At 39.7% G+C, this 27834-nt stretch overlaps 1 protein-coding gene and 1 long non-coding RNA gene across 6 annotated transcripts; both read right to left on the reverse strand.

The window, feature by feature from the left end:
* Nucleotides 1-6459: 6459 nt before the first annotated feature.
* Nucleotides 6460-8523, reverse strand: LOC124858386. Of its 2 annotated transcripts, XR_007035822.1 has the most exons (3): nucleotides 7974-8523; nucleotides 7707-7888; nucleotides 6460-7269 (listed from the first exon to the last, which is right to left on the reverse strand). It is a non-coding gene; the product is annotated as an uncharacterized LOC124858386 (long non-coding RNA). The 2 variants fall into 2 exon arrangements; XR_007035821.1 differs by having other exon boundaries at nucleotides 6460-7888.
* Nucleotides 8524-11256: 2733 nt separating this feature from the next.
* On the reverse strand, nucleotides 11257-22850 carry fbxo15 (F-box protein 15). Of its 4 annotated transcripts, XM_047349152.1 has the most exons (10): nucleotides 22529-22850; nucleotides 20767-20871; nucleotides 19043-19273; nucleotides 15830-16033; nucleotides 15606-15735; nucleotides 15374-15456; nucleotides 13986-14131; nucleotides 13260-13384; nucleotides 11530-11685; nucleotides 11257-11394 (listed from the first exon to the last, which is right to left on the reverse strand). In XM_047349152.1, exons 1-10 carry the CDS (start codon nucleotides 22627-22629, stop codon nucleotides 11317-11319), a joined length of 1359 nt encoding a protein of 452 aa, XP_047205108.1. In that variant the 5' UTR covers nucleotides 22630-22850; the 3' UTR covers nucleotides 11257-11316. The 4 variants fall into 4 exon arrangements, with proteins under 4 accessions (XP_047205108.1, XP_047205107.1, XP_047205111.1 ...); XM_047349151.1 differs by having other exon boundaries at nucleotides 11257-11685; XM_047349153.1 differs by lacking the exon at nucleotides 11257-11394 and having other exon boundaries at nucleotides 11523-11685; nucleotides 13918-14131.
* Between the last annotated feature and the right edge of the window lie 4984 nt (nucleotides 22851-27834).

Here is a 27834-nt window from a genome sequence, read left to right on the forward strand (position 1 = left end):
GCTGTTTAAGTATCCCACAGAACATGGCCGCCATGTAGTTGCCTCCTATGAAGATGGTCAAAGGGTTAGGGGTCGGGTCATGTTTAAGCCATAGAAATGAATGAAAATCAATGAAAGTCAATGCAAAGTCCTCAGAAAGATAGTAATCCATGTATGTGTATATGTGTGTGTGTGTGTGGGTGTGTGTGTGTGTGTGGGTGTGTGTCCCAGTGTGAGACACAGAGCGGCAGAAAGAAAGACAGAATCACATCCAGACATATACAGTAGGAGATACACAGAGCTATAAATAGAACAGTGAGGAATGAATCAGCCAATCAGCTTTTAGATGCATCACTGCTCCAACAAAGCTGAATCAAATGGTTGAATCACCTCTTCAGCATGCCATGAAGTTTGGCAAAGGCCTTGTAAGGAGTGATTCATTTAGGCTGTATTGGTGCAAGAAGGGATCTAAAAGCTGCAAGACAGTAGCTCTCCAGGACTGGAGTTGAAGAACCCTGATCTAGGTACTAAAATATTTGTCAATATCAATGTGAATTTATTTAGATAGCACATTAAACACAACAGAAGTTGACCAAAGTGCTTTAAAATGTAATCAAAAGTACAGTCAAAACAGTTAAACACTATAAACAATAAAACAATTAACAAATAAAGTTGATGAAATACCAAAGTCATCCTAGAACTATTTGGGTTCAGTCAAACATCAAGAAGAAAATATGGATTTTCAGCAGTCTCTCAGAACTCTGAGCAGTCCAGATATGAGAGGGTAAACTATTCTAACGGTTTAACTCAGCCACTGCAAAGGCGCAATCACCTTTACATGTCATTGTAGATCCCGATGTATGTCTAGGGTCATTGTTCTCCTGGAAAGTGAAACTCCAGTCTAGTCTCAAGTATATGTCTGCTTGTATTACATTTTCTTCCAGCACTGTCCTTGTATTTAGTTCCCTACATCTTCCTTTCAAGTCTGACCAGCCTCAGTGTTTCTGCTGAAAAAAGAACATCCCCACAGAAAGATGCTGTCACTATAATTTTCTATTCAGGGTAAGGTGTGCTTAGTTTGATGGAAAGAGCTATTATTCCTCCACAAATAGTATTTTGCATGCAGGCAGAATAGTTTAATTTTGGTCTCATCTAACTATTGCATCTTCATCTTTGGACCCTTATATGGCTTGTGGTAAACTGTAAACGGGACTTCTATACCTTTCTTTACACATTTGCATTCTTCATTCCACTGTTCTTCAAAAGCCAGATTTGTAGAGTCTATGACAAGTCGTTGGCCTTCAGCAGATTTTCACAACTGAGTTGTGGATCTTTCCAGCTCCTCAAACGTTACCACAGACTTCTTGGCTGGTTCTCCAATTAATGCCCCCAGATGAAGGACTGAACTGCTCCAATGAGATGTCCTAAACTTGGGATACTGTTTTTATAAGCTAACCCAGCTTTAAACTTCTCCACAACCTTATCCCTGACATGCTTGGTGTTTTCTTAGGTCTCCTTAGAATAAATTACGTACAGGTGGACACTGTTTACTAATTAAGTGATTCATAGGGCAGTTTATTGTGCTGGATTTTATTTAGGGGTATTAGATAAAAAGGGGCATGCTAGTTTTTTAGATTTTTATATGTAAATAATTTGGAAAACATTGAACATTTCAATCTTTAATTGTTTTCCTGTTCCTCAAACTATTCTGAAGAAATGTATAATTGGCAGGAGGATGTTTTGTTTTGTTGGAAGATGCCACTATACATGCCAAATCCAGACTTTTCTTGTGCTTTTATGTGTTCATTTGCTCCACAATTACATGAAACCGTCAAGTTTTAGCTTTTAAACTTGTTTTTAATTAACAATGACGGATTTTCTTTGACTTTATATATCAAACTCAAAGGAATCTCACATTTAGAGTTCCAATTGTTAAAATGCATTTGAATTTGTCTTCAGTAGTGTATTCATTCTTTCTGCTCCAATAGTTTTTAAGCTTGTAATGATAGAATATTTTGATGCTGGAGCCATTCTCTGTCAAACAAGAAGTGATCATTCCTGTTTATCTTCATTACAAGAAGCCTAATGATTATCACTGAAGGTACTCAACTATTAAGAGGGAGTATAACCATGTAAGTATGAATCACAACTTAATAAGGCAGGAATGAATTAACCAGATTGACAATAAAAAATCTACTTTTAGCCCTTGTGTGTTTTTGCTGCAAGGTTTGACAATGTTGCAGCTTATGAAATATTCTAAAAGTAATGTGGTGGTGTTTTCATGTGCCACAGTCTCAAGTTTTCATTAGGACTGTTTATTGAAACCTATGCGCGATGTGCTGAGCCTTAGGTTTCACTCCTCCATCTTTAATTGATTGCCATCTCTACAGCTGCCTTCCAGCTATTCAACCAGCAGTGGCCTGTATAAAGACTGAGAAGCTGCATCACTGAGCCTTTTGTCCAATTTACTGCCATCACACATGGTCCTGTGTAACCTTCAGACTCATGGTTGTCTGTATTTATTTTTTTGTTGTATGTATACTTTTGGTCATGCTTTGTTGAGTTATGTTGTCACCGATTTAATTTGTTTCTGTTTAAAGGAGAGGGCTTTTTTGTGTAGCTTCAACTTTTGTTGTCTAATCAGGGATGTTCTGTGAGCTATTTTGGCCTGGGATCTTTCTGAAGCTAAAATGCATTGATCTCAAGAATTATGGTTGTTTTTTTCTTCTCTTAGACATGCCAGGGGACAAACCAAAATGTCCTGTCTGTAGACTTGCTACCAAATGAATCCCACCTTTCGCTGATGCCTCTGTGAGAGCACAACCTGTTTGCATTTACCAATGGATGACTTAACAAGAATAATGAATTGGGATTTTTCTAACCTCGGTCTAACTATTACAATTTATCATAGTAATTTCTAGACGATTTCTCATTTTCTTAGCTCTCCTTTCTACTAGCAATATAAAGGATGTCAGAACAATGTGAAACAGTGGAGTGGGAAGTAACTGCAATATAATTATGAAATAGTTTGTGTCAAGCGTTGTAATAGGTTGGGCCATCTGTTAATCTGTAGTATCTACAAATCCCTTTTTGCCTGATTATGGATGTCCTCTTGAGAGGATTTTGGCAAAGACATTTTGGGATGTTGTCGCAGATGTCGCCGTAATTATTACTGTATATGCATAATTAACTTCACTAAAATCTCATTCCAACCCAATAACAATAAATATGGAATATTAACAGTTGGGAGTTGTAAGGACAAGGCACTCACATGAGTAGATAAGAACGTGGCTACTTCCAGGATTTGTAAGCAAAGAGATTTGCTTAAAAATAAAAATGATGGTGTCAGTTAATTAGAATTTTTTTAGTTGGACTAAATGACAACTGTGTCAGTGGCCTGTAAGGTTGAATTATTTGTGGGCCCAGCTGGTCACTCACAATGGAGAGAATTAAAGGCTAAAAATGGAAGCAATTTTCTTCTAAGATTAGCCTGTCAGGAAACTAAGAAAGATTAGTTTAATGAAGCATCGTGCCACTACATTTCCACACACTGGTATTTGCTTGTGGATTATGTTGCTTTTGTCATTGATGTTGGTGTTTTTTGTAGGTTTTTATTATAATACAAGGCTTTAGAGTAATCATAAAAATCAGAGCTGTACTCAAACTATATTAAAGTTGTTCTGATAATAATAAGAGGAAATGTTTGCTTGGAGCTGTTGTTGAACTGACAGCATACAGAGAATAAAGACAGTGATGACTGTGGAAAATGCATTGTTTACCAAAGAGAGCCCTCTGCTGGAGAACTGTCTTGTTTAAACTATATTTAAATAGACCTAAATTGCATTATTGCATATAAATATAGAACAATAAATGTATTTGAATAAATTCATTCTTTCTGCAAAAGAAACTGGGTTTCACAGTCATTGGTTCCTGTAGCAACTATAAGCTGTTTTCAGCCATTATGTGACTCAACACAAGGATAACAGACTCACATTTTGCCAAACCATTACCAACACACATTACCCTTGGGTCCTGCTTTTGTCATATAAAAAAGAATGAGGAAATGCCAAGTTGCAGCAGATGATGATGACAACAAACAGCAGTATGAAGGTCATTGAGATAGAAATGTGTGGCAACTGGAAACGTCATAAATGACAGCTATTATTAAGTCAGTTTATTACATGCCCAACACTTTATATGTATGATTCTATGACATGTGGATGCTGTTTGTGATTTTTCTGCAATATCAAATAAAGTACAGCTTTGAATATGAATGAAGAGTAATATGGCTGAGGAAAATACCAAATAAAATTAGGAGACATGATGGTTGACGTTTACTATTATAGCTAATATCTCATGATAGTATTGAGGCCTAGGATAAAAACTAATTCACCATGCAGATGGTTCCTCTTTATTTTCTTCTGGATCATTTCTTTAGACAGATTTCCAATGTGATAATGGCCCTATCTGCAAAAAAGTAAGAGATGTCTCTCAGTTCCCATTATCCAGAGGATTACCATTTTACATTTTTCTTGCCATCAGCAATGTTGGTCTATTGTCAGCCTTGCGACAATTTCAAACAACTGTCTCAGCATTAATGCTATTCCTGAGGCCAGACTAGCCTAAAATAAGGAAAATATCTTCATTTTCATCTGAAAATTATAGGGTTACATCTGCCAATGCAGTTGAGCAACTGCTGATTTTAGCTTTTTTGAGCAAAAAGTAGGCATGTTATCAATCCTAAATTTATAAAATCAAATAGTTCAATGTTTTTTTTTCCCAATGTCAATTTTTCTAATTGTCAGGCTGATGTCTTGAGATGCTTCTTAAATATTTACACATTATATTCTGATGGTATTCTGAGGGCATGATGGTTGGACACTCCCTTGGTGTTTTTACTTCTATATAATGGTTTAAAGGGATGAACAGAAAACCTTCAGGCATTTGGAAATTGTATCTGGGGAGGAACTCTTTTACTGTTAGCTTTCCAGATTTCTTCTGCTTTTTGTCATACAATGAAATTGTGTTTTGAATGTGTGTTTCAAAATACATCAACATGTGTGCCACGCTCTACCTCAGAATGTGTGAACTAACCTGTCAGATCTCACAAAACCGTGACAGGTCTAAATTGATAAAAGGGATAGCAATTTTATTGTATGTAAACTTCTTATTTGATGAAAGTAGAAAAATTGTTCCTGTCGTAATTGTCGTCTTCCGCTTTATCCAGGACCGGGTCGCGGGGGCAGCAGACTCAGCAGAGACGCCCAGACGTCCCTCTCCCCAGACACCTCCTCCAGCTCCTCCGGCGGGAGCCCAAGGCGTTCCCAGGCCAGCCGAGAGACATCCGTCCCCTGGGCCTCCTCCTGGTGGGACGTGCTTGGAACACCTCCCGAGGAAGGCATCCAGGAGGCATCCGGTATAGATGCCCGAGCCACCTCAACTGGCTCCTCTCGATGTGGAGGAGTAGCGGCTCTACTTCGAGCTCCTCCCGGATGGCCGAGCTCCTCACCCTATCTCTAAGGGAGTGCCCGGCCACCCTACGGAGGAAGCTCATTTCCGCCGCTTGTATCCGGGATCTCGTTCTTTCGGTCATGACCCAAAGTTCATGGCCATAGGTGAGGGTAGGAACGTAGACCGACCGGTAAATCGAGAGCTTCGCTTTTCGGCTCAGCTCTCTCTTCACCACAACGGACCGGCCCAGCGCCCCCATTATTGTGGCAGCCGCACCGATCCATCTGTTGATCTCCCGCTCCATTCTTCCCTCACTGGTGAACAAGACCCCGAGATACTTAAACTCCTCCACTTGAGGCAGGAACTCCCCTCCAACCTGAAGAGGACAAGCCACCCTTTTCCGGTCGAGAACCATGGCCTTGGACTTGGAGGAGCTGATCTTCATCCCAGCCGCTTCACACTCGGCTGCGAACCGCCCCAGTGCATGTTGTAGGTCTTGGCTAGAGGGGGACAGCAGGACCACGTCATCTGTAAAAAGAAGAGACGAAATCCTCTGGTCCCCAAACCAGACCCCCTCCGGCCCTTGGCTGCGTCTAGAAATCCTGTCCATAAAAGTTATGAACAGGACCGGTGACAAAGGGCAGCCCTGCCGGAGTCCAACATGCACCGGGAACAGGTCCGACTTAGTGCCGGCAATGCGGACCAAACTCCTGCTCCGCTTGTACAGAGATCGGATGGCCCCTAGTAAAGGGCCCTCGATTCCATACTCCTGGAGCACCCCCCACAGGGCATCACGAGGGACACAGTTGAATGCCTTCTCCAGGTCCACAAAACACATGTGGACCGGTTGGGCAAACTCCCATGAACCCTCGAGTACCCTGTAGAGGGTATAGAGCTGGTCCAGTGTTCCACGGCCGGGATGAAAACCACACTGCTCCTCCTGAAGCCGGGGTTCGACTATCGGCTTGTTCCTGTTATTCTGCTATTTAGCAAATAATTTTGGCAATCTTAACTGAAAGTTAAGCTGGATTAAATTAATATATCTTTATTATATCAACTGCGTACAACAATTAAATGTCAGTATTAACAATCTTTTATTTAAAAAAATGTTAGACTACATTTTCTGTAACATTTGACTCACTCAGGGGATGGCCAATCATTAGCTTATTAACCAGTCAGTATATAGGAAAGACTGTGTCAGATGGAGTCAATTAATCTTTATCAGTGCTGTCACCCAGCCACTGGACCGGCTTAGCTGGTGTTCAAACTGTGTATGCTACAGTGTCTAATGTGTAGGATGATGATACCAAAGCGTTGTTTAACTAAGGATACACAATAGTGTAATTGGGTGATAGAGTAAATTTCCAGTCTAGTTTGTTGTCAGTAGTCAACGTCTAACATTTCCACCTCTTCTGAGACCAATATAGTAATAATTATTTTCTCATTCTTCTTTTAAAACACACAACAAAAGCTTTGTTGTGTTTGTATTTACTTGTTCCATTGATCCTGACATGAAATTGTTGGCTCAGGGTGTGTGGAAACTTGCCTGACCAGCCTGGAACTTTACTATATAGGGACATGTTAAAGTTACTTAGTTTGGAAAATTGCGTCTTGGCCTTAAGGCAAGAAGCTGAATGCCAGGTAATAAGAAGAACTGGACTTGGTAAGGACGGACTGTGCCCTGTACTGTATGCACAGTTGTTCACTGGTGGTGGTCCCTCTTCTCTGTCTATATAAGACATCCTGGTTTCCAGCAAATCTCTTTTCCAACAGCGTACAGCCATCTTCATCCATTTACATCTTCAGAAATACAGACAGCACCACAATTACATGGACAATCTGCAGAATTAAGGACCACGAGTTGGTTAGAGCACAGTATCATAAGATTTCCCAATTCCAAAATGCATGAGGCACCCCAGGTGAGATTTATACCCACAATGAACCCCCAATCCTCAACTGCAAAGGCTGATACCTTATCCATTATATCACTGGACCACAAACCTCATTGGTTAAGCTGGCCTGAAATACTGATTTCCTGAAAATGGAAATTTTAGGCTTTTTCTCATTGGCAAAAAATGGAAAAGATAAAACATGTAATCAAACTTCAGTGTACAGACAGTAAGATAAAAGTCAAAATAATGTGAAAACAGACAGGTCACAATATAGCAAAATCTTGTACTATATCAAATTAGTACATAATATAAAAGATAGACATCATTTGAGTTTTAACAAAACAAAATAAAACTAATTGACATTATTTTCTGTTTTAAATCTACCTCTATGTGTCATATTGAACCGGAACCGGATGATTCTTGTGCAGCACAATGCTAAGTATTTAGCGGTTTGGTAGGAGACTGAACCACGGCGGGTTATCCGGGACAAGGGTTTGCTGGCTGCTTACAGAGAATGAGGCAGATCCTCGGATGTAAATCCAGGGAAGGGTTCAGGTGGCAGCAACCTTAGGAGGAGAACAGAGCTAGGGTTAGGAAACCAACAGGTAATGTCAAAGGCAAGAGCTGATCAGGGTTTGTGGGCCTGCTTACCACTCGGCAGAGTAAAAAAATCTAATGCCTCCTCTAAGGTCTCAGCAGTTTTTGAAGCTCCTCAGGTGATTGCTCCTCAGGTGATTGCTCTGATGGGACACCGCTGTGCAGCTGCACCTGCCTGTCGCACCGTAGTAGAGAGAAAGAAACACTGTACCAAACAACACAACAAACCTGCACTCAGCTCTGTGGCCTGACACTATGCTTCTATGCTGCAAAAAGAAGCTTGTATTGTAAGACTACTATTACTTTGAATGACATCCCAAGTTCCTTCACTTTTATCATATTAAACTGCCATATCTTTCCAAACTCAAGTTTCAAGTGCTCTTAATCCTTTTAAGTCAAGCTGTAAAGCATAAATACAAAGGTTCAATTTAAATGTGGGCAGATATTTCTTTAAAGTTCAGGCTGGCTGGATGGATGAAGCTTTTTGACAATTGGATGTGGATTACAGTCGAGAAATTCAAATGTTTTTTTGACACTTTGGTGGTTGTGGACTTCAGGCAGAACCCAGCCCCACCTGCCCCCATCACCCTCTGTGACTCCACAATTGACACTGTGGAATCTTTCCGCTTCCTGGGAACCATCATCTCCCAGGATCTCAAGTGGGAGCCAAACATCAGCTCCCTCATCAAGAAAGCCCAGCAGAGGATGTTCTTCCTGTGGCAGCTGAAGAAATTCAACCTGCCAAAGACTATGATTGCACGATGAGTGCACTTCTACACAGCCATCATTGAGTTCATCCTCACCTCCTCCATCACCATCTGGTACGCCGCTGCTACAACCAAGGATAAGGGCAGGCTGCAGCGTGTCATTCGGTCTGCTGAGAAGGTGATAGGCTGCAGTCTACTGTCGCTCCAGGAACTGTACACCTCCAGGACCCTGAAGCGGGCAGGGAAGATTCTGGCTGATCCCTCCCACCCCGGTCACAGACTCTTTGAGACTCTCCCCTCTGGCAGGAGGCTGCGGTCCATCCGGACCAAAACCTCACGCCACAAGAACAGTTTTTTCCCATCTGCCACCAGCCTGGTTAACAAAGCCCAGAAACCACCTTGACACTCTCCCTTTCCCCCACACCCCCCCTTTTTTGGCTGACAGGACACTTGTAACTTGTAACTCTATGCGTTACATTAACACTCAGCTTGGACTCCTGCTTTACTTGCACTTGCACACTGACCACCTGCACTGTTATACCGCTCTCGCCTATACTGCTCTACATACTGCTCTACATTTACTCTCACTCACTCAAAACTGTGCACATATATTTATATTTATATTGTAGTTATATTTATAATGTTTAATTTGAGTATTGCATTGCACCAACTACGCCAAAACAAATTCCTTGTATGTCCAAAAATGTACTTGGCAATAAAGCTTTTCTGATTCTGATTTTGTTGGGACCCCAGCTATGGTTACAACATGAAAGTCCGGTATGAACTTTTCTGGAACTTTCAAAGTAAATCGCATTAACCTACTTCCAGCACAGCCAGGAAAAGGGGTAACAGCAGACTTCCCGTGATGTCATTGTACAAACAAAACCCCGTTTTTGCAGACATCCTGTCTCTTCCACACTTGTCCCCTGCGGACCTGGATGGAGGGACACAGCGTGCTAATGTCTCTTTGCTGGCAAACAGACATAAATCTTCAAACTGGATCCAAGAGTGTCAGACGATCCCGCAATCATTTGCACCACATTAAATAGGAATGAATTGCTGTTTGTGTGTCCGGTATTCATTCATGTACGGGGTAATTAAGGTACAAGCCTTGCTTAACTTTCTCTCTGAGGTATACAGAAGCAAACTTTGTTCTAGAGAGTTCCCAGCAGAGACCCTGTCTCTACAATGCCGAGTGAAGCAGCTTTCCCGCTCTGAAGGAAGGACAACGGGACCGCATCACCGTGGCTGCAGCACTAACATGCAGTTCAGCCGGCCCGGCAGAATGAGCCGCCCCACCTCACAGCTACTCAGGTTAGCTGCAGTTAACCCTTTGTTTACTGTGGAAGCTTTCTTGAAACTTCGTCGCACGGACAACCTTTCCTCAGCACGGTTCACCTGAGAGGTTAGGTTTGGGCAGAGAGAAGTAATTTAGAATGAAATAATCTAAATATTTTTTTGTTTTATGAAGTTTGGTTTTGTTTGTGTTGAAACTCAGCCATCTTAGTGCTAGCAGATTATCTGTTCAGCACATGTGCTCAGTTTGTGTGTTGTGTTTGTATTTTTCTTTTAAAGTTAAGACAAACCTTATTTAAAGAGTGATTTTAAACACAGAAGATTGGCCATAACATGCCCTCCACGCTTATGCATTTTAACCCTTTTATTAATGGTATTTTAAAGGTATGTGTTTGATTCTGATTAGCTATACGCTTCTTTTGTTAGTTTTAACCGCTAACAGTTAAGAACACGTTTGCCTGCTAAAGATCATTTACCCAAAAAGGTTGTTAGTTTTCAATCCAGTAAAATATTTCCCTAAATATTATTTTACCAAACTTGAAAACTAAGTAAACACCATTAAGTCAATTTCTCCAGAAAGATTTGGTTCTTATTCAAAGTAATATTTCTTTAAATATTATTTTACTAAATAAAGGCAGCTAATTAAACACCATTGAGAATTGGTCATCCAGAAGGTCGGTTTTATTCAGCAAATCATTCTTAAAATATTATTTTATTAAAATATTTAATCTGATCTTGCATTGTGAATGGTTGTTTAAAGGTATACCAATTATTGCCTAAGTTAGTTCCAAGACTAACTTAACTTCACTTCCAGATTCTTCAAGATAATCCTTGGTTCTCAAACATAAACATTGTATGGTAATGTTGCATCACTCTTTTGGTCATGATTTTCAACCATCTTTAATCAACTTGTTTATATTGTACATAGCCCATTAGTCTTTCTTATTCTTTAATTCTGCTTGGTAATTTAGTTGGATTATTTTAGCATAGTAAAGAGTTTGTTGATTGAAATATGTTTGACTTTGAGTTGACTTATTTTTGTTAATACATTCTTGTATTTTAAGAAATTGTGTGAATTCATTCCATATGTGTGCAGAGTTTTGCTGATCAATAATGTCAGAGCTTGGCTCATCCCTTTCAATTTTGTCCTAATACCACCGCCTTACTGGGCTGGTATTCACAGGACAACCCTTAACAGACCGAAATATTATTTAATAAATATTAAAATATTAATATTAAATAATATATTCATATTCATAATTACAACACTTTCATTTTCCTTACATTTGTCCAGGTATTATAATTTTGAAAAATAAAAGAAATAGAAGGCTGTACAGGTTTTAATCACACCATTTATTCATTGCAATGACTCTATAACTTTAAGTGGGTGGGGATCAAGGTCCTGTGGCTAACTTTACACTCCACTTGACAATTTTCCACAGAATGGACAAAATACTGGCTGTAAAATCACTCTACACATAAAAAACAGAAACACACATAGATCAGTAACCTCTGCTGAAATGCTTGTTAACAATACAAACACTCACATTGACAATTAAACTGATGACAGTCTGTCTCTTCTTCATCTTTGCAAGCTGCATCTTCACCTGAATGTCTGAGTCCTTATAGTGGATGAGATAGTGTTCACCATCATAGTCATAAGAGACATCCACCTTTTCCAGCTCCACAGAAACAGGAGAACTGATACAGATGAAGGGCTGCCTGAATTCGTCCAGCAGCGTCAAAGACATGATGCAGCAATTCTGGTAGTATTGCAAAATAAACATGAGTCAGCATGTATCTTTAGTTTGTGGTTTATCACAGCTGATTTTATCGCAGCTGTTGCAGTTGACATATACAGAAATGTATGTCACCCTCTTAACACGCAGGCATATATTTTCCCAGTAACTAGCCACACTCACTCTTTCCACATCTTCTATATATGTTAGGTTTTTCCAAAGGTGTTTACTTATAACATCATATATTTATTGAAAATGTGGTAGCAGCAAAACACATGGAGGCAGTTTATGAAAGGGACTGAGTAAGATTGAAAAGGGCTTTTAGATTTTATTATCAAATAACATTAGCAAATATTTAGTCCTTTATCTAAATTGATTATTTAATCTTTAAGTCAAGTTGATATAAAAGCCGCTTGGTCTAGTTGATGTGTTTCATTGAGGTGATTTTTAGGTGCTAATGATTCTTCCTGCAGTACTGCTGCTGTTATAATGAGCCAAATCCAACCAGTTAGCCCAAAAAATGTCTCTGCCTGCGGTGCACTTTATATCACCATCATGACACCATCTTTTCAGCACCAAACAGAAGAAGCAAGTAGAGCTTGTGGCAAGATGCAGGACATCTTTTGTGATAAAATAGTTTCACTTCAAGAGGGAGGATGTCAGGCAAACAAGCCCAATCTGCCTTCTATGTTGAAAGTGTTTACTTTTAAAGATGCCACCATAACAAACCAGTTTTGCCTCTGAACGAACAACCTGACTAACCAACTGCTGTGGTGCTGTTTTGAACTTGTCCAACCTTCTGGAGTAATAGGTGAAATTATTGTACAATGCCTTGATAGAAAGGCTGACATGGTTTCCATGACAACAGACAGCGGGACTACAGTTGTTAGTGTACACCAAATTGACAACTGGGAATAGTTATGTTATGATAATTGAGTCAGTTGCTTGATTCAGGATAAAACAACTGGCCTCGTCATCTCATGTACATTATTTGCTTTCACGGTTTGAAGTTTTGAGAATTCCTGTTGTGTATGCAAGCATAACCAAAATACCAAGGCTTACTGTTAAAGTTTTGATCCGACAAAACTAGGTTGGACACATCAGAAGATGAGTAGAGGTTGTTTTTAAATCAACAAAATAGTCTGAGTTCTGAGATGTGAGTGAATGCTTCTTTAGCTCATCCAACGTCTGATTTCTGTCAAACATTTGAAATAACACTCCTGCGTGTGACTCACATTTTAATATTTTTATTGTCAGAGTCCATTTTCTTACTAAAAAAATACACAAATGGACAGATTAAAGCAACATGCACATCGGATTATGATAAGGGACTGCAACTTAAATAAACACTGGACAAATACATTAAAATTTTCACAATAAATAATGAATATTGGCATTATTGCCCCAGTTTTAAGTGTGATGACAGAAATACATCAAGATTACTGTTGCCTTAATAAATAAAAAATGTCTTGTAGAAGTTGATATAAACACTGTCTGAGCCTCGATGCAGTTTACTTCTAAATTTAACTGTGAACAGTGTACTCTGACAATACATTTTCTTTCAGTGTAAACCAATAGACAGTTAATACATATCGTACCTCCACTGCACCTTCCAAGGCCTCGCACCTCCAGGGCATTGTGATGCTCCCTGAAAGCTGGATGTGCTGTGAGGCGTTGGTTCTGCTGATGGCAGTGAGCATGATGAATCCATCTGAGATGTGAGCTGGTCAAAGAAAACACATAACAAGTAAATCCTTAATTCATAAAAAAAAAAAAAGAAAACACTGAGAAAAATTATCAGTATTTCCAAGTATCTACATATACTATCTCCATTGTTTTAAATCTTTTTTTTTTTTAAGTATTTAAAGCATTTTGCATCAACTTATTCAAAACCTTAAAAGACTTTCCTTATAGAAAAGGGTTCTTAGCTTCAAGAAATACTATGGCCTAAGTAAGCGATAGCTAAAAAGTATACATAAATAATACAAAACCAGCTAGGACTGGCTAGCCTGGATAGGAAGGTTCAAAGCATAGCAACTTTATTTAAAAAATGCGTGCAATCTAAGCATTAAAGTGTTAAAAAATAAGTGTCATAGTGTGTAAAGAGGCTGCACTAAGGTTCTTACCATTAAATGATTCACTATCATTATGAGCTGATTAGGAAAACTAAAGACACTTTACCTGTACAAATATTAACCAATTCTTGTCTTATAGAGACCTAAAAACTAGTAATACTTATATTCTTTAAATTGTCACCTGATTTTGAATGTGCACACGTTGATCAATGCATTGCGGCTTTGAGATTATGAACAGAAATAGGTTACCTCTGCGACAAAAGAGCTGCGAAAAGCTTTCAGACATGAATTTGCATACGGTGTTGTGGAGAACAATATGTAGTTGGTAACCATGGAGACCGTATTCAGAGTCTATGTCATCAAAAGGGGGTTGGATGACTGGCTCTACATGGGAACTGAGGCAGACAAAAAAAGGAAAAAGATAAAATGAAAAGAGGAGAAAATTAAAAGTGGTATTTTATTACAAAGGCTCTTTAGAGGAATATTTGTTTGGAGGACTGAAGTCACTTTATACTGCAGTTATCCTAATATCTATCAATCCACCAGTAGAGGGTGCTAGATCCACAGTTTTTTTTAAATAGCATTTGGGAGCGAAAGCTTTTTTGTTCTTATTGTTTCGTGTTCAAAATGTCATATTCAACATATCGTACCAGCTCCAGTGTCAAATATCATATAACATGTATTATATCTTATTTTAAGGACAATGTGAAACTGCAATTTAGTTTGGCACAGTGATCAGAGCCTCGGTGGAGAATTTCAAAGCCTACAAATCAGTGCATCATAAATGGATCACGTCTACATGATGGTGATATACAGTGCCTTGCAGAAATATTGCACTTTTCACTTTTACCACATTACAACCTCAAACATATTACATATGTTATTGGGATTGCAATTGTTAGACTCATGTGAAGCAGTACATACTTAAAAAAAATAAATAAATTACATACGGTATTTAAAATAGTTTTTAAATAAATATCGGAAAAAGTGGTATGAATTGGTATTCAGCCCCCCTGAGCCAACACTTAAAACCTCAGCAATTTTACTGCAATTACAACAAGAAGTCCTGAAACCTGTAACAACAACAACCTGTCTTGAAACAGTAGTATTGTAGTATTGTCTGTATTCAGCCCTTCCATTTTCCTGTGTATTCTGAGTGGTTTCCCTATCTCTGTTGAAACAGTCCCACAACCTGATGCTGGCACTACCATGTTTCAATGAGTGGATGGTGTTTGTTTCCAGGGTGATTTTTCACCACACATGGTGTTTTGCTGACAAGTTCAGTATTGGTCTCATTGGACACCTTCTTCCACATGTTTGCTCTGTGCACAAGAGGGATTAGATCAAACGGCAAACAGGATGTCCAACGTCTTTTTTTGCTAAACTGCCATAAAGGCCAGATTTCTGGAGTGCAAAACTAGTTACTAGTTGCAGTGTTGATAGATTCTCCCACTTGAGCTATGGATCCCTGCAACTCCTGCAGGGTTTCCATGAGCCTCTTGATTACTTGTCTGATTATTGCTATACATGCCTCACTTTTCAGATTGTTATGCTCTACTTTGTGTTGGTCTTACGCATACCAATAAACAAGGTTTTGCAAAACAGACAGGTAAAATTGTGACTGTGTGGCAGCCTACCAATCAGAAGATCCCTGAGTGCTTCTCTCCACCAGTTTGTAGAAGTGGAGAGTGAACATGATGAAGGCTACAGAGCCCTGGTCCTGCAAAAAGAGTCATTGCATGCATCCCTTCTAATTCTGTCTGCTAAATCAGTCACATTTAAATCAATGAGTACCTATCACATTGCTTTGGCTACAATAATTAGTGAATAATAATGAAAGAACAATGCAGCTGCCTGCCAATTTATTACCCTCCAAAGACCAATGATGATTCCAGGCTGTAACAACTTCAGTTGCACCAGCTGGTCCTGTCCAATGACCTGTGTGCTTTTAGTTAGAGACCGCATGTCCAAGTTTTCCATCAGGGACCTCCTGCCGGGTCTGACAGAGCAAGCAGAGAGCACAGTTGGTTTCACAAAGAGATGAGAAGACAGAGGGGGAAAAGTGTTGAACTAGATGCTATAGCTGTCTTTACTTCTTTAGGCTGGGGCGGCTGAGGGCAAACCTCCTGACGCCATGGAGTTGAAGGCTGGAAATCTGCTCGTAGTTAGGCAAGCAGTCTCCACCACACCAACACAGTGTCAGTGAAGTCTCAGAGAACTGGGACCAGCTCAGCTCCAGTGTACTCTCACGTCCAGCCTTATCAGTGACGGTCAGTTCCCAGGTGACACGCAGGTTTCTAGAGGAGGATAACACAATGCTGAAAAAAAGCAATGGGAGTTGGGGAGTGGCATACTAGCATGCAAGAGTTTAGCTGTTATGTCTTATGCAAACAAAGCTAAACTTGACAAGAAAGGCTGCTTCATACATAATAGGCAGGATTTGCCAAAAGCTGACTGCTGCTTTTCAAAATCTCCAAAATTGTCAATCTTAATGGCTTTAACATTTCTTATGTCAGCAGCAGAGAACCACACAACTGCTTCTAAGCTGTTCTGACAAATGAAATAATGTACAGCTAATGAAATCAATTGGCAGCTGTTGTGATAAATCTCTTTATCCAATTCTGTCTAAACTGTGATTCATGACTGCCACCACTGTGGTGCAGCCAGCTTCTAGCTGAGGCACAAACCGATATCAATTAAGTAGAGGAACAAAGCTTAAAAACTGGAACAGCCCAGGAGGCCCCGGATGACCCAGGGGATTCCACTCTGCCTCGTTTGTGTGTGTGATGTCTTCAAAATGATTATTACCAAGGTAAATCACATACTCCTCTGTGTCTGTAACAGACAAAACCCCCTGTAGGGAATTGTCGTGTGGGATGGAGAGAGGGAAGAGATGGCGGGTTGTGCATCTGCGTGTTGAGGGGGCTTGGTAATTTATTTCAACAATGCCGACAGCCTCTGCAAAGAACACAATTATTTCTACTTCCCCCCTCTGTAACACAACTGCTTCAGAACTCAAAATTGAGTGCTGCACTGCCTCTAATCAGAGGTTATAGAAACACAACAGAAACCACAGTGGAGGTGCTGAGAAGCCCTCCCCCCCGAACAGTGTGCTAGTATCCCCTCTGTGCAGACACCACATTCTTACGCAGACCTCCTCTCTCACCTTTAATAAGAAAATGTCATTAGGTGCAAGCAATATGAAAAACAAACTAGGCTTTGTTTTGGATTGCAGGCAGATTGTCTCTTCCATTTGCCCTTGAACCTTCTCAGCAGTAAGGCTGGATTTACAAAGTTTTACTTGTTTTCTAATGGTGCCAAAATTCCTAATAGCTCAGCTGAAAGTTGGGGAAAAAAGTAAAAACACTAAAGTTGAAATAAATCTGTTTGATCTCTAATAAAATTGCTAGTTTTTAATTTATTTTGGGGGGGGAGAGTTGGACCTTAGAATACAGACAAGCAGGCAGAAGTAGCTCAGTGAGTGAAAAGGCTTTAATTACAAAAGAAAAACTCACACCGGCAGTGGTAGCAGTGGCTGGCATGAACATGGGCAGGCTTGGCGTGGCAAACACACATACAGGTCCTTCTCAAAATATTAGCATATTGTGATAAAGTTCATTATTTTCCATAATGTCATGATGAAAATTTTACATTCATATATTTTAGATTCATTGCACACTAACTGAAATATTTCAGGTCTTTTATTGTCTTAATACGGATGATTTTGGCATACAGCTCATGAAAACCCAAAATTCCTATCTCACAAAATTAGCATATTTCATCCGACCAATAAAAGAAAAGTGTTTTTAATACAAAAAACGTCAACTTTCAAATAATCATGTACAGTTATGCACTCAATACTTGGTCGGGAATCCTTTGGCAGAAATGACTGCTTCAGTGCGGCGTGGCATGGAGGCAATCAGCTTGTGGCACTGCTGAGGTCTTATGGAGGCCCAGGATGCTTCGATAGCGGCCTTTAGCTCATCCAGAGTGTTGGGTCTTGAGTCTCTCAACGTTCTCTTCACAATATCCCACAGATTCTCTATGGGGTTCAGGTCAGGAGAGTTGGCAGGCCAATTGAGCACAGTGATAACATGGTCAGTAAACCATTTACCAGTGGTTTTGGCACTGTGAGCAGGTGCCAGGTCGTGCTGAAAAATGAAATCTTCATCTCCATAAAGCTTTTCAGCAGATGGAAGCATGAAGTGCTCCAAAATCTCCTGATAGCTAGCTGCATTGACCCTGCCCTTGATAAAACACAGTGGACCAACACCAGCAGCTGACACGGCACCCCAGACCATCACTGACTGTGGGTACTTGACACTGGACTTCTGGCATTTTGGCATTTCCTTCTCCCCAGTCTTCCTCCAGACTCTGGCACCTTGATTTCCGAATGGCATGCAGAATTTGCTTTCATCCGAAAAAAGTACTTTGGACCACTGAGCAACAGTCCAGTGCTGCTTCTCTGTATCCCAGGTCAGGCGCTTCTGCCGCTGTTTCTAGTTCAAAAGTGGCTTGACCTGGGGAATGCGGCACCTGTAGTCCATTTCCTGCACACGCCTGTACACGGTGGCTCTGGATGTTTCTACTCCAGACTCAGTCCACTGCTTCCAGGCTGGGAGTTTTAAAGGCCTCAGGAATCTTTTGCAGGTGTTTAGAGTTAACTCGTTGATTCAGATGATTAGGTTCATAGCTCGTTTAGAGACCCTTTTAATGATATGCTAATTTTGTGAGATAGGAATTTTGGGTTTTCATGAGCTGTATGCCAAAATCATCCGTATTAAGACAATAAAAGACCTGAAATATTTCAGTTAGTGTGCAATGAATCTAAAATATATGAATGTTACATTTTCATCATGACATTATGGAAATTAATGAACTTTATCACAATATGCTAATATTTTGAGAAGGTCCTGTAGACAGACTTGGCATGACAACTGTATGTCTCTGTGAGAAGTGAACAGAACAGCAATTTCTATAAAGGGCATGACACAGGTGAAAATAGAGAAATGGATTGGCATGAAACAGGTGGACCAGATGAAGCTGATTATGGGCTGACTGTGACAGGGAGTGGATGAATGAGCAAAAAAATGAGATGCAAGCAAATGATCTGACCAAAGGAAAATCTTACAAATGTAAAATAACATAAAATGGACCATAAACAGAACAAGTAGGAAACTAAAACTAAAGGAAATGAACTAAAGCACAATCTGGAAGACACAAACAATGATCAGAGGCAAGACTCAAAACAAAACTCAAAACACCTCAATCATTAAATGTGATTGTTTCTCTGTTTCTTACAATACCTGAGGACTTGCTCTGTTTGGCTCGGTAGACCAGTGTGGATGCTGATGGTTCCAAGAAGAGATTTCCAAATTTTCATGTCCCGTTGTGCTACTGTCTTCAAATACAGCTCTTTCCAGTAGCCTGCAGCATAATCCCCAATCTTCTTGGTTGAAACTTGGACATTCACGAGCTTATTCTGTTTCTTTTTATCGTTGCAAAGCTCAGCGATGTATAGTTTCTTCCACAGATCACTGCATTAAGAGCATTGCAAGTTCAGAACATCACAAAACTGTTGCTGGTAAAAATGCCTCATGCCTGAGATCCTGTGTTGACCAACTGTGTTGACCCAACTTCACTCAGATCTTCAACTAGTACTGATGAAGTCCTTTACTGGACATTACAGGTCCCCTGATGGACCCCCTGCAAACTTGCCATCTTCATTTTTCAATCCATTAGTTAATTAAGATTTAATGCAAAGATAAGATGTAAGCACAGATTTGACTTATTCTATAATACTAAAGACATGATATTTTTAGGAGTTTTGATAATTGTTTAAACTAAAATGCATTAACAGCATCCTCAGTAATACTTTATTTAATGCAAGTAATTATCAAAAGTTTGGGTTTTAAAAAGAACACATTCGATCAGAAATCTTTAGAGATCCTTTTAAGCAATTTTACTAATTAATACATGACAAATCAAAAATGCAAAATAACAGGACCTTGGTAGTAAAAGCTTAAAAAGATGTCATGAGGTATGGGCTTTGCTAAGACTTTGTCTTTTAGATTGGTTGTGTTTTGTTTGTATTTTCCACAATTCTGTATATGTTGATCTGCAGAATCTTGTTTTAACCTTTAAATGAACTCTCCATCTCATCCTTTTAAGAACGGCTGACATGCCAGGCCTTGCTATGGCATGAATTTACATTTTCAGAGGTTTTATTACAATTTTATATTATTATATTTTTTTCATATTTTATTATTATTTTTATATTTTAAGAAGATGTTATGGATGAGATGATGAACTGTAAATGTGATTGACAGATGGATAAATGTTCTCTACATTTACTACCGAATAAATGTCCTTTCGTCAGCTGTTTTATATACCAAATGATCCTCGATGCAAATTTGTCCTACTTGTGAAAGCATGACACAATCAACACCCAGAACCTAAATATTACCTATGAGTCACTGAATTACCAACTCAGAGAAAGCCAATTCTAAAGAGCTGTTGTAGATGCTGATGGCTGTGGGCAAGAAGGATCTCCAGTAGCGGTCTGTTTTACAGCAGATCTCTACAGGAGATCCTTCGTGCCCACAGCCATCAACATCTACAACAGCTCCTTAGAGAAACCTGTATAAAATGAGCTACAACATTTAATTTCCCTTCATATAAAACAATGTGAATTGCATTTGACTGTACAACCTTGCTTGAATAGTTTGCTGACTAAATGTCACATCTGTGTGAATGCCACCCTGTCTTTGACTTACAAAATTGTTGTCAAACCATAATATATCATTGTTATAAACAGCAATTAATAATAATGCAATACTTAATGCAGCATCCTAAACCACTAGAATCAATTTTGTTATTTCTACCTGAGGTGTTGAAAATTTTACATGTCTCCAAAAACATTATCTGCTTTTGGATAAAAAAAACAAACAAAACAAACAAACAAAAAAAACATACTAACAGATTCAATTTATAACATCCATTGTAATGATTATCACTGGATGGAACTTACTTATTACTGGCAAGCTGGTGGAATAGTTTGGTGATGTGGCTTATGCTGAAAAGTGCAGAGGCATCCAAGTGTGACAGAATCTTAACCAGAATCTCAGTTGGCAGTCTGCAAAATGAATAATAAGACATAAGTATAGAGTCCCTAACCCTTTCTATAGCCCCTAGTACTATGCATTCACCTTCAAAACATTAAAAAAAAAACATAATACTAAAGTTCACTATAACTGTATGGTAAATATTTCCACAGCAGGGACTGCACAGTGGCACAGTTCGTAGTACTGTTGCCTTCAACAAGAAGGCCCTGGGGTCTTTCTGAATGTAGTTTGTATGTTCCCCACGTACATGCGTTGGTTCACTCCAGGTACTCCGGCTTCCTCCCACAGACCAAAAACGTGACTGTTAATTGGTCTCTCTGTGTTGCTGGTAGGTATAAATAGGTGTGTGCATGGTTATTGGTCGTGTGTCTCTGTTGGATGGATGAACATTTTTACAGCAGACAGGCTTTAAAGAGACAAAGAAAGGATAGAAGGAAGGGAAGGGAAAACCATGTGGGAACCATGTAATTACAGAGAAGAACACCCCTATTTTGGTGTCTCATACTAACCAGTGAACAAGGGACAAACAGATCCAGTTTATGTTCCTCACACACTTGAAATAAATTAATATGACCGAATGCACAACCTAATGACATTTTCTATGTACATTACCTTGCAAAAGACTTCATGGCCCTTGACTTTTTTTTTTTTTTCTCACATTATAACTGGAAACATAAAATCATATTATTAGGATTTTATTTTATAGACCAACAGAAAGTAGTATATAATTGTAGAGGAAGGAAACTAATCAATATTTTCACAAATACAAATCTGGAAAGTGTTGTGTACATTTGTATTGAGCCCACCTGACTCAATACCTGGTAGAATGACCTTTCGCTACAATTACATCTAGAGGTCATTGGTGGTATTTCTCAACCTGTGTTGCACATCTAAAGATGGAAATGTTTGCTCATCATTCTTTGCAAAACAGTTAAGTTGCAGTGATTCTGAAAGGAGAGAATTGTGGAATATACATTTTTAATTCTTGCCACAGATTATCAGTTAAATCTGAACTATTTGGGCTATTTTTTCTACATGAATATACGCCACTGGATTCTAGCATCTCCATAGTATGATGCTACCACAACCACAACCAACCCTATGGAGATAGTGTGTTCAAGGCAATGTGAAAATTACATTTTAGTCTTGTTTGTGCAGAGCATTTTCTTCCTGGATCCAATGCATAGCTTATAGCAAACTCAAAAGGAGATTTCTTATGACTTACTTTCAACAATAACTTTGTTATTGCCCTATTTACATAAAGGCCAGATTTGTACCGTGTATGACTATAATTGTCCTGCTGAAAGATTGTTTCACCTGAGGTTTACATTTTTCCAGCTGCTCCAAAGTTACCATGGGCCTCTTGGCTGCTTCTCTAATAATGCTTAACAAATTAGTTGGACGTGAGATAAAATATATCCATATGCATAAATTATTGTGATATGCAGGACACTTGAAAAATGAATAAATGAATGAAATTGTGCTTCATTATTGACTACATTCAGTTAGAAGGTGTCACTTGACTCCTGGATTAGCCAAGATTATTGCATTTTGCAGCAGTTAATCTGTTTGGTTAACAAAGCTGTAACGTGTTGTTTTTTTCTCAATACTGTCTGATTTAAGTACTAAATGCGACACAAGTTAGAAAGAGGAACTCTGAGAGATTACCTCTCGAAAACGTTCTGAGTGGACTTTGACGATGTTTCGGCCGCTTTCTTAGACGTTGTCACAGCTCGCAGTCTTAAAGGTACCGCTTTTAAACATGCCATTTGTTTGCTAATTTTTAGGAGAACAGACAGAGGTATAATGGTCCCGAGACGGTACAAGCGTTGTTGTTAACACAAACACACACAGCTAATAAAGTCACGGAGAAAACGCTTTAGGTCCGGTTCGTCATCCTATTAACATCTATCCGTGTAAGACAACAACAATCCTTATCATACATCACACTGCAGAGTTTTTATTTTCTGCGTCTCGTCGCCATGGTGACAGCGATCCTTAAAGGGGAAGAGGAGAAACAAAACTTCCGGTGTCAGGAGTAGTAAAATGTGCCTTCAAAATAAAAGCATAGAACATTCATTCATGTTTTCATTCATTTACATAAGTTGCAATTTCTAGTTGTTTTGTAATTGTAGAATTTTTTTCAGTCTTTCACAAACGGCGCCCGAGAACTGACATGGGGAAAATAATTTATAGCGCGCACGAAATACTAATTTGTTCCCACAAAATTTTAATGTGTGCCCACGAAATATATATAATGTGTGCATGAAATACTAATTTGTTCCCACGACATAGGTATAACGTGCGCAGGGAAACAATAAAACAGCGCACTTTCTCAAACATATGGAGGAACAAAACAACTGGATGGACAGGGATAGTCTGATCGAATTTTATTTTAGGCAGGGGGGGAGCTACAAAGAGATTCTGAAAAGCCTGGCATCGCAATGAATTCTCATTAGTGAGAGGCATTTAAATAAAATATTGAGAGCCAGGTGTTCTTTTCCGGCTTCAGTTTCCTGACTGGCCGGGAAACACAGGGCAGACGCTTCCTCCAGGGCCGAAATGGTTGTTCACTTCGGGGTTAATTCACTGTACTTGCGTGTCACGGGGGGTGAGACTTCTATAATAATGAAGGGACCGGATTGCTGAAGCAGCTGAGTTTTTAGTAACTGTTATGCACACTGATTGCACGGTAAATGTACCGTTGCCAGCTGAACTTCCTCCCCAGTCGCCATAGTGCCTTAGCAAACAACCGCGCGAACACTCTTCTTCATGGTCCCGGTCTGACACGACACAGCGCCAGCACACATATGCACACATACACTTTACACACCCACGGTACACTGGGAACAAATTAGTATTTCGTGCGCACGCTATATATTTGTTTCCCCCCATGTCAGTTACACCTCTTCAGTTTCAGAATCAGCTTTATTGCCAGGTTCGTAAATACAACAAACAAGGAATTTGACTCCGGTGCACTTTGCTCTCTGGGTTTCTTTTTTGTTTTGTTTTGTTGTTTGCGTTATAAGATATATTCTGCATATATCTTTATGTCCTTAAATACATATATACAATATACACATATACAAGGTGGAATTGCGACTTCAGTATGAGGTTGTTTGATACTCTATTAAATGTTCATCAGAGAAACAGCCTGGGGGAAGAAACTGTCTCTGTGGCTCCTGGTTTTAGTAAGTAGTGCTCTGTAGCGACGGCCTAAAGGTTGTCAAAATAAAGTGAGATCTTTCCATGTAATCCATGCAACATTCATTAACTGCTCACAGTTAAATCCATAAAAGTTACAATAAATATCCTTATATCCTTATGTGTAATCCATACAACAATTATTAAAATACACAGCTGAAGCAGTGGAGAGTGAAACAAGCATATTCTTATATTCGGGGACTGAGAGACTGGAGAGGCCTGTGTGGAGCTACATATTATCTGTCTTATCTTTTGCAGAAATATAAACAAGTGTATCCAAAGAAATGATGTATGATGATTTTCCATTCTTTTACATATATTAAATGGAATTAGTAATCTTTGATTATCAAGTTAAAAGATGTATGATTGAAATATGGTTAAGAACTGATAAATAAAGTAAAAAACATTAAGGTTTGAAATTTTCAATCAGCTATATATGAAAGAGATATAATGTTGATCAGTTGTGATGAATGAATAAAAAGAATGAAGTGATGGTTTTGTACCTGTGTTTTAAAGTAAATGCAGAAAGCTGAGAAAGGAATGCATAATGCTGTGTAAAGTTTAAGACTGAGCAGATTAGGGAGAGAACTGCAGGATGACTAGGGGTGCCGAGAGCTGATTGCTCTAAGTTTCAGGCTTCTGGAAGTCCTGAATCAACCTTATTTATGTCTCCGGGTTTCCTTCAACTCTTCAGCCTCTGGAAACTACTGTCTTTGGAGACATGTGACAACAAAGTTTCTGTTTAACCATCGAAGCCTGTAGCATCAGTGCCTGCCACTTGAAGGAAGAAAATTGAAGATTAAGTCGTATTCCCTTCAAGAAACCACTTGTTGTTACCAGAAGAAACCTCTCCATCAGGTGCATGGATGAGCCTCTGTCTTCAATGCCTCTCCAAACTCACTAGTTTCAGCATCAGGGAAAGACAAGTTGTGTTGCCAAATTTAAGCTGTTACTGACTGTAGAATATACAGTATGTAATATGACTTATCTATGTTTGTAACTGCAATGTGTGAAGCATAGAAAGGGCAGAGGGAGTGAGGAGCATAGAGAGTGCAAGGTCATAAATTAGAAGAGGACAAGGAAGGCCAGAGACAGGGGAGGATGAGTTGCATGTTACAATCGGAAGTATTCCTTATTTGGACTGTTATGTTATACATGTGTGCCATGATATATGTATATGTTGAACACACCCTTGAGACTGAATAAAACTGGCTGGAAGCAAGAGTTGATCAGAGTTGGGCTCGCAGATACTTGGCTGGAGTCTCCATCTCTCACTCTGCAGAGGCGAACATAAAGTAGATTGTACTTGTGTTTATTTCACTCTTTGAAACCTGTACCCAAATCAAAGGACCCGGGGAAGCAGAGATGGCTTCAACATGACTCTTGCAAAAGCGTTATTAATTAAAGAAAGCATATAAAATTAAACCTGCGAGGTCCTATTAATACTTTCATTCATGACACGTGCTTAACTAATTTCACTTAATCAATCATCAACTTATCTGATTATCTGTACAGCATTCATACCATTAAATCAAATATTCTGATTCCTTTAATATCAACATTATTCATTAATTCACAGAAATCACTGTAAAGGATATCGGGTCAGACGGCGGCCCCCCTTTTCACTTTTTCCTGTCAATCCAGTGAGCCTGATCACGGCCCCCTCTTTCTTGCATCCTTGATTTGAGGGGCCTGACCCCTTAACTATTTGCATCTGACAGGCGGTTGGCACTTCCGGACCCCCTGAGTCCATGAAGCCCATGGTTGTAGTCATGCCCCTAAGGATGAGAACCTAAAGGGTGTCATCCTCTTGTATCAGTTTATCTTTGACTATGTGTTGCATCTTATGTGAAATCAACAGTTATGTTGTGTAAGCTGTAGCAGTGAGCGGTGCGGCAGATGAGCAACAAGGGCAGATATATTTAATTAAGGCAGCAAAGAGATGATTAGAAAAGGCCACAGAATCATACATCCATAACAATCCCCCTGTTGAGGTGGGAAAAACCCACTTCACATCAATCAACGTGTCTAGTGCAAATGGACCTAAGCTAGAATATGGGAGGCAGTTCCTTCCGGTAGTCGCAGAGCTCTTGCCGCCCAAACGGAGTGCCATCTCTCTGGTAACTGCCTGCAGCCCTCAGTGTGTGCACCCCCTCTGTTTCCCATATAATAGACCTATGCTGATGTGTGTCTGAAATTTAAATGATTAAAACATCGCAAATAGATAATAATGCCCTGTTGAAAAATTTAAAACAACAAAAATAAAAAGCTAGAAGCACAGCGGAAATGAGCAGCACAATGTGTATCAGTATACAGGTCCTTCTCAAAATATTAGCATATTGTGATAAAGTTCATTATTTTCCATAATGTCATGATGAAAATTTAACATTCATATATTTTAGATTCATTGCACACTAACTGAAATATTTCAGGTCTTTTATTGTCTTAATACGGATGATTTTGGCATACAGCTCATGAAAACCCAAAATTAATTTTTCACAAAATTAGCATATCATTAAAAGGGTCTCTAAATGAGCTATGAACCTAATTATCTGAATCAACGAGTTAACTCTAAACACCTGCAAAAGATTCCTGAGGCCTTTAAAACTCCCAGCCTGGTTCATCACTCAAAACCCCAATCATGGGTAAGACTGCCGACCTGACTGCTGTCCAGAAGGCCACTATTGACACCCTCAAGCAAGAGGGTAAGACACAGAAAGAAATTTCTGAACGAATAGGCTGTTCCCGGAGTGCTGTATCAAGGCACCTCAGTGGGAAGTCTGTGGGAAGGAAAAAGTGTGGCAGAAAACGCTGCACAACGAGAAGAGGTGACCGGACCCTGAGGAAGATTGTGGAGAAGGGCCAATTCCAGATCTTGGGGGACCTGCGGAAGCAGTGGACTGAGTCTGGAGTAGAAACATCCAGAGCCACCGTGCACAGGCGTGTGCAGGAAATGGGCTACAGGTGCCGCATTCCCCAGGTCAAGCCACTTTTGAACCAGAAACAGCGGCAGAAGCGCCTGACCTGGGCTACAGAGAAGCAGCACTGGACTGTTGCTCAGTGGTCCAAAGTACTTTTTTGAAAGCAAATTCTGCATGTCATTCGGAAATTAAGGTGCCAGAGTCTGGAGGAAGACTGGGGAGAAGGAAATGCCAAAATGCCAGAAGTCCAGTGTCAAGTACCCACAGTCAGTGATGGTCTGGGGTGCCGTGTCAGCTGCTGGTGTTGGTCCACTGTGTTTTATCAAGGGCAGGGTCAATGCAGCTAGCTATCAGGAGATTTTGGAGAACTTCATGCTTCCATCTGCTGAAAAGCTTTATGGAGATGAAGATTTCTTTTTTCAGCACGACCTGGCACCTGCTCATTGGTAAATGGTTTACTGACCATGGTATCACTGTGATCAATTGGCCTGCCAACTCTCCTGACCTGAACCCCATAGAGAATCTGTGGGATATTGTGAAGAGAACGTTGAGAGACTCAAGACCCAACACTCTGGATGAGCTAAAGGCCGCTATCGAAGCATCCTGGGCCTCCATAAGACCTCAGCAGTGCCACAAGCTGATTGCCTCCATGCCACGCCGCATTGAAGCAGTCATTTCTGCAAAAGGATTCCCAACCAAGTATTGAGTGCATAACTGTACATGATTATTTGAAGGTTGACGTTTTTTGTATTTAAAACACTTTTCTTTTATTGGTCGGATTAAATATGCTAATTTTGTGAGATAGGAATTTTGGGTTTTCATGAGCTGTATGCCACAATCATCCGTATT

Source organism: Girardinichthys multiradiatus, chromosome 21 (assembly GCF_021462225.1).
Source record: "Girardinichthys multiradiatus isolate DD_20200921_A chromosome 21, DD_fGirMul_XY1, whole genome shotgun sequence".
Classification (NCBI taxonomy): Eukaryota; Metazoa; Chordata; class Actinopteri; order Cyprinodontiformes; family Goodeidae; genus Girardinichthys; species Girardinichthys multiradiatus.